Source organism: Oxyura jamaicensis, chromosome Z (assembly GCF_011077185.1).
Source record: "Oxyura jamaicensis isolate SHBP4307 breed ruddy duck chromosome Z, BPBGC_Ojam_1.0, whole genome shotgun sequence".
Classification (NCBI taxonomy): domain Eukaryota; kingdom Metazoa; phylum Chordata; class Aves; order Anseriformes; family Anatidae; genus Oxyura; species Oxyura jamaicensis.
Window position 1 is genome coordinate 28,330,347 of NC_048926.1, and position 6,776 is coordinate 28,337,122.

General features: G+C 54.3%; 1 protein-coding gene across 1 annotated transcript; it reads left to right on the top strand.

The window, feature by feature from the left end:
• The first annotated feature begins 2,333 nt into the window (after nucleotides 1–2,333).
• DMRT2 (doublesex and mab-3 related transcription factor 2) lies at nucleotides 2,334–6,501 on the top strand. Its single transcript, XM_035310971.1, has 5 exons — nucleotides 2,334–2,386; nucleotides 2,432–2,572; nucleotides 2,816–3,184; nucleotides 3,275–3,377; nucleotides 4,903–6,501. The coding sequence occupies exons 3-5, from the start codon at nucleotides 2,834–2,836 to the stop codon at nucleotides 5,958–5,960; spliced, it is 1,512 nt and encodes a 503-aa protein (XP_035166862.1). The 5' UTR covers nucleotides 2,334–2,386; nucleotides 2,432–2,572; nucleotides 2,816–2,833; the 3' UTR covers nucleotides 5,961–6,501.
• The last annotated feature ends 275 nt before the right edge of the window (nucleotides 6,502–6,776 follow it).

Consider the following 6,776-nt stretch of genomic DNA (forward strand, 5'->3'; position numbering starts at 1 on the left):
CCCGGGGAAATTGCCCCCGGGGTTGCCGTTTGGTTAGCCTGCCCTAACCCCGCTAATAAATTTCCTGGGAGGAAGGGAGGGGAGGAGAGGAGCCGAGAGGCACCTGCACCTGCCCGCCGCACGGCACGGCGATGCAAAGCAGGGACAGGCGCCGGGCGACGGCTTTCCAGGGAGCGGTCGTTTTTTGCAGCCCTGCAAATGCCCCCGAGATGCTTTTTCCTCTTCGTCACCCGCAGCCGCCTGCGAGGTCTGGGGGGCCGTTCGCGACCCCCCAAAACAGGGTCCCCCTCGCGGCCGCTTTTCGTCACCGGTCCCCGGGGCTCATCCATCGCCGCTGCCGTGCCTGCCATCCCCTGTGTCGTAGACCCCAGCCACGCTGCCCACCCCGGGGGCTCCACGGCCCTGCGCCGATGCCTCCCGGCGCCGCATCACCGTTGTGGCACAGCGTGGGAATCGGTGCCTCTGCCGGCACGGCACGGCACGGCACGGCTCACAGCACCACGGGCCAAAAGCAGACGCGGAGCTGGAGCCGGGGTCGCCGCCGGAGGTGCGCTCGCCGCCTCTTCCTCCCGGCCGGACGATGAGTGCGGCTGGGGGAAGGCTGGAGGGGAGCGCGAGCGCCCCGCGGAACCGAGCACGAACAAGAGGAGAAGAAGAAAGTTATACAAACACGCTTTAAAATCGTGGCTGGATTTCACAGTTCCCTGTGGATAAAGTAAACAGGAGGCGAACTGTTTTGTAATTTACTCCAGCGGCCCGCAGGATCGTACTTTGTAATTTGGTGTCAGTTTACAAGCCAAGGGGACTTCTGTTTCCTAACCTAGCAGGTCCTTTGTCATGCTTGTGCCTTTTAAGAGGGACCTGAAGGGGGAAAGTGGAATTCCTTGGGTATTTGCCTTTTAGTCATGCCTGTAAGTAAAACAGTAGCCAGGCTCTCTTTGGGGATGAATAATACCTGCCGTCGGGGATGCGCTTCCCTCTACCCCCTCTCCCGACGTGGCACTCCGCGGTGAGGCCCGAGGAGCACAAAGCTGCCCCGGGACGTGAGGTGCCCGTGGGGTGCCCGGTCACCTCGGTCGAGCTCCGGCTGCCCGCACCAGGAGGCGGGGAAGGGCCCCGCCGCGACCGGGGACCCGAGGCTTCCCCGCGGCCGGCAGCCGGTCTGTGCGCGCACCGGGAGCGGGTGTGCGCGTTCACCGTGTGCGCGCACTTATCAGTATGCATTGCACACGGAGAAACAGTAAGATATTTTCCCTTCCAGCACAGTGTGTTCAGTTGTACGTCCTACATATTGTTAGCTCTTCTGTGCTGATGGGGGACTGGTGCTTCCGAGGTGCCCTTTTAATTTTTATTATTATTATTCTTTATTTTTTGGGGATACCCTGTTTATATTCACCATCTCTTTCTTCCTTTGCCCGGTGCACAAGCTGGTCGAGGTCTATTCTCTCCACTTCTGTCCCTGTTTGCACCGCGCTCTACAACCTTGCTGGCAGCACGACCAGGACTCCGCACGTTACCATTTCGCTCTCTCCTCGTTTTTGGAGACGAGCGGCATTCCGCAATTTCCGAACAGCAGCCTCCGGCAGGCAGCGGCTGCAGAAAGCTATTCAACAGCTGAGTGCTCTGTCGGAAATACCGCTAAGGGATGTTAAGAAGTAAACGAATACTTTTGCCCCTATCCATTCTCGATAGGGCTGGGAAACCACGCAGATTCCGCTGAGTTTTCAGCCTCGAAAAAAAACAGCGATTTCCACCAGTTCCCTCCTCTTGAGCGGGACAAGCCACGGGAACCACGGCGAACGAAAACCGCGGTGTTCGCCCCCCCTTCTCCACGGCACCCCCGCCGTCCCGACACCCGGGCACCCCCTCTCCCGCGGGGCTAGGGCTTGCTGCCCGCCACCTCCACGCATGACCCCGTTTTTTTTCCCGCTTTTTTCCCCCCCGCTTTTCCCCATTTTTTCCGTCTTTCCCCATATTTTCCCATTTTTCCCAATTTTTCCTCTTTTTTCTCTCCCCACCCCTCCCTAAAACGCAGGTCCCACCGCTCCGCCCTCCTGCTGCCCCTCTCGTCTATGCGGTGCCGGGGGTACTTTTGGGGGTGACGGGACAGCGGCGCCCCCCACCCCACGCCAGCACCCATGGGTGGGCGTCGGGCCCCCCCCCCGGGGGGCGGGGCGAAGGCGTCGCGGGCCAATCAGGGCGGCGGCCGCGGGGCGCGGGCCCAATGGGCGGCGCGGGCGGCGCTGATAACGCGGCGGGGCCGGGGCGGCGGGCGCTGTGCCGCGGGGCGGGCGCCGAGGGACGGGACGGGACGGGACGGCGACAGCCCCGCGACAGCCCCTCCGGTTACCGGCGGCGGCAGCAGCAGCAGCAGCAGCTTCGCACCCGACGGCAGCCACCCGACGGCAGCCACCCGACGGCAGCCACCCGACGGCAGCCACCCGACGGCGCGGCGGCCCCGGGAGCCTTGCGGCCAACCCCCCCGGTGGTCGTCGGGCAGCGTTGTCCGTGCCAGCCGGATCCCCCGCGGACTGCCTGCGCCTCCTGGCGGCCCCCCGGGCGCTTGACTCGGGTAAGTTGTAACCGCGGTGCGGCGGGGAGGGCGGGGGGAGCCCGGGGTGCGGAGCATACGCCTCCTCGGCGCGGCTCACACCGGGCTGTGCGGGGAGCGGCTGCACCCCGGGGTGCCCTTGGCCGCCCTCCGCGGCTTCCCGGGGAAGGGGCGCGGGGGCAGGCAGCAGGCGGGGTGCCCAGCGGGCCCAGCCGCCCGGGGGCAGCCCGTCGGGGGCGGGCGGCCTGACCCCTGTGTTTGCAGCCCCGCCGCCGAGGAGCCATGTCCGAGGGACGCGCCGCCGGCGACTGGGAGATCGACGTGGAGAGCCTGGAGGGGGAGGCGGCCGAGGGCCCCGGCGCGCCGCGGGAGGAGGAGGAAGAGGAGGAGGAAGGCGAGGAGGCGGCGGGGGCAGCGGCTCCGCGGCGCGGCGGCGGAGTCGGGGAGCCGCGTAAGCTGAGCCGCACGCCCAAGTGCGCCCGGTGCCGCAACCACGGCGTGGTGTCGTGCCTCAAAGGCCACAAGCGCTTCTGCCGCTGGCGGGACTGCCAGTGCGCCAACTGCCTCCTGGTGGTGGAGAGACAGCGGGTGATGGCCGCCCAGGTGGCTCTCCGCCGCCAGCAGGCCACCGAGGTGAGGCGGGGACGGGACGGGGCGAGACGGGACGGGACGGGGCCGGGCGGGCGGCCCCGGGCTGACAGCGCTGCCCGCCCGCTCTCCTAGGACAAGAAGGGGCTGGCCGGGAAGCCGGCGAGCCTGGAGCGCAAAGCCGTCTACCAGAGGCACGTCCGGACGCCCAGCCTCCTGGCCAAGAGCATCCTGGAAGGTAAGACCTTCCCCCCCCCCACTGCCTTCCCCGGAGTCAATCCCCCGGACCCCGCGGAAGTCCCGCTCCGAGCCGTGTCACCGACACGGGCGGAATTCATCGCGGCCAAACGTGTGCCCCGTGGAGGGGATCGATGTGGCAGGGTCGTAGTGGCAGAACTGCGGTTGGCAGCCCCCTCCCCGAACCCCCAAATAATGCCTGAGATGTTAGCAACGGCGACTTGAAATCCGAGAGTTACTGTTACAAGCTGGCATGCTTTTTGCGTAGCCGCCCGGCGCTGTCGTTGTCCCGTGCGGGGTAATTCCTTCGCGGGCGTGTTTGTCTGCTCACGGGTAAATCAATTCGTTTTCATTTCAAACTGATAGCTTAACACAGCGGCCCTGATTACTGCATTATCAAAAGTAAGATATACATGACTGGTTGGCGCGCGGCCCCCCCCTTCTTTTTTCCTGCTGAAAATCGTAACTACAGAAGCAGGGTGCTTTAAAGATTTGTATTTTACTGAGAGGGTGTATCTTCTGTTCTCTGTCTCTTCAGATCAAGCTCAAACTTATTTTCCATGTCTGCTTTTATTACTTTCCAAATTGTATCCTTGTAGAGTGAATCACTGCAGTTCTCAAATATAGCTTTTCATTCTTTTCAGAATAGAAAGCTCTTCTTAATCTGTGCAAGTGCAATTACAATTTTGTCATGTTAGAAACCTTTCTTTCCTTCTTTCTTTTTTCTTTTTTTTTCCCTACAATTCACTCTTTAAACAAATCTTTCTTCTAATTTATCTTAACTGTCTTTTTCTTTTCTCCTAGTTCTCCTTGGAATTTTCTACCGTCTGTAACAATATGTTCATAGTGATTCATCTTTAGAGAATAGAAATGGCAGCAGCTATAGGTATAGATATCTTCCTTGGCAATGGGGAAAATCCTGTGAGAGGAGTGGGAGTGAAAAGAAGCAAAATCCTATTCTTACTCATGTAATCAATTCCATTAATTCAATGGGATTACTTGTCTGGGTAGAGCAAACAGGGTTGGACCCTATCAGTTACATTAAATGAATCCAGTTAGTTAAATGTGCTGGATTTTTTAGTTTTTTTTTTTTTTTTTTTTTTTTAGTTCAGAATAAATGAAATATTTGACGATTTTCCATATTAGTTAAAAACGTTTACCTCCTTAAGCTGCATGATGCAATACCAGTCATAATGCATAGCAGGGTTTTGCCTTTTTTTCTTTTGCTTAGCCTGCTGTTTTGGAGTTGCTGCTGTAAGTCGCTGTTCAGCTCTCCGAAGGAGGCTACGCATGTCAGAGCAGCGGGGCTTGCTTGCCTGCATGGAAGAACTTGTGCTGAACGTGCTTGATGGCGCAGGGAGCTGAGCTGCTGTGCCGTGGTGACTTCAGCAGGAGCTGATAGTGCCCGGGGTCTGCAGCAAGTGCTCAGTGCCTGGCAGGGTGGCTCCAAACCGAGCCCTTTTACAAAAACAGCTTAGATGTTTTTCGTACACGGTTCCATTCCTAATGCTATTTTGTTGTTTTAGGTTACCGTCCTATTCCAGCAGACCCGTACTTGGGAGGGAATTCACCCTTACCACCCCCTGTAAGTGACAGGATGAGAAAGAGACGGGCTTTTGCTGATAAAGAGCTGGAGAACATTATGCTAGAGAGAGAATATAAAGAAAGAGAGATGATGGAAGCTACGCAAGCAGCTGCCCTCTTTCTCCCTAACCGCATGGTGCACGGAGCTGAATACAACTCGTACAAAACAGCATTCAACCCTGCTCAAGTTGATGCTCCAAACAAGGAGTTTTGCAACTTTTTACCAACCTGCCTCGATCTAACCATGCAGTATTCGGGATCTGGCAACATGGAACTGATTTCTTCAAATGTCAGTGTAGCTGCTACCTACAGGCAGTATCCCCTGTCTTCTAGATTCTTAGTGTGGCCGAAATGTGGCCCCATTAGCGATGCTCTCCTCTACCAGCAATGCCTCTTAAATGCAACTACGGTCCAGGCTCTCAAACCTGGAGCAGGTTGGGATGCCAAGGTCTCTCAGATGCAGGACTGTCCAAGCACTGAGCAGGACATCATGTCTCCAAAACTGGAAAATGCACTCATACTGACCCACACGCAAGACATTCAGCAGTCATGTAGCGAGATACAGTGCCTTCCCCAGGAAACTCGGGAGAGGTCAGCTTTCTCTCCTCCGAAAAGGACTTTCTCTCAGATTTCTGATAAGGATTCTCTGGCTCCTCAAGAACAGGTATTAAGCAAGGTCAGCAAAGACACTACCAAGCCCCCTCCGCCACTCAAATACAATCCATTTCATTCACTGTTCACGCAGACATTTCCAGACAAATCTGGAGCAGAGCTGAGAACATCACTTGTGAAAGAGACTTCTGAAGAAGCATCTAAGAAATACAGAGATTGCAGCATTAAAGAGAACCCAAAGTGCAAGTTTACGATAGACAAATGTGCAAAAGACTTCTTTGGGGCCAAACAGGCCACAACAAAACTTTCAACAACCGAGCCACTGTCATTTTCAGTTGAATCCATTCTTAAACGACCTTCTTCTGCAGTTGCTAATGTCTCTCAATAAATAAATTATACCTTCCGTGTAGAGAGTTTGTATACTTTGTCTTCTGCAAAATTGCTACTGCCTGCTTTTTCTATTAAAAGATCTGTAAAGAGGAATTTCTGCTGTAAATGGTAATTCCCCCCCCCCCTTAAAAAAAAAAAAATCTTAAAATGATGTATATAACTTTGCATGTTTTCTGAGGAAAAAAATATATTTTTTAAAATTAAAACTGCATGTAGACTGTAAAGTGTTCTTTTAAGTGGCACTTCAAACCGTTCAATAAAATGAGATTGCCTATAAGCACAGATACTTTTCACCACACCAATAATATCTCCTGATCTCAGTTTTGTCTCTAGTCTCTTGCAAACAAGTAAGCTCTACTTTCATAACATACCTGTTCTTTTATCTATTATCAATGTACTTGATGGAGTAAGTGCTCCCTGCTTTGAACTCTCAGTAACTGAGAGAAGAGGTGCATGGACATAGTGTGAATTGGAAGACTTTTATTAAATTCACTTTGGATCAGATTCCAAATGCCTGTCTTACTCTAAATGGGAAGTGCACAGTAGTGTAAAGAGTGGCTTATTCCATGCCTCTCTACAAAAGTTTCTATTCCTAAAGCAGAAGAGTTACTAGACTATGTTTGAGGAGAATGGCTTTAGTGAGATATTGAATAAGAAGACTATTTCTTTGTAAATTCAGTTTTTGAATAAAAGAGAGTTTATTATTATTATTATTTATTTATTTATTTATTTTAATGTATGTATTTTGATGGCTTTGCTTCTTCCTCTGGATTTCCGTTCGTTAGAATATTTCCCTTCTAAACCAGTTTCACTT

Excerpts from the sequence above, each read along its gene's own strand:
- DMRT2 (XM_035310971.1), top strand. The coding sequence starts at position 2,834 with ATGTCCGAGGGACGCGCCGCCGGCGACTGGGAGATCGACGTGGAGAGC. Across the intron at positions 3,185-3,274 it reads GCCGCCAGCAGGCCACCGAG|GACAAGAAGGGGCTGGCCGG; the intron begins GTGAGGCGGGGA and ends CCGCTCTCCTAG. Across the intron at positions 3,378-4,902 it reads GGCCAAGAGCATCCTGGAAG|GTTACCGTCCTATTCCAGCA; the intron begins GTAAGACCTTCC and ends TTGTTGTTTTAG.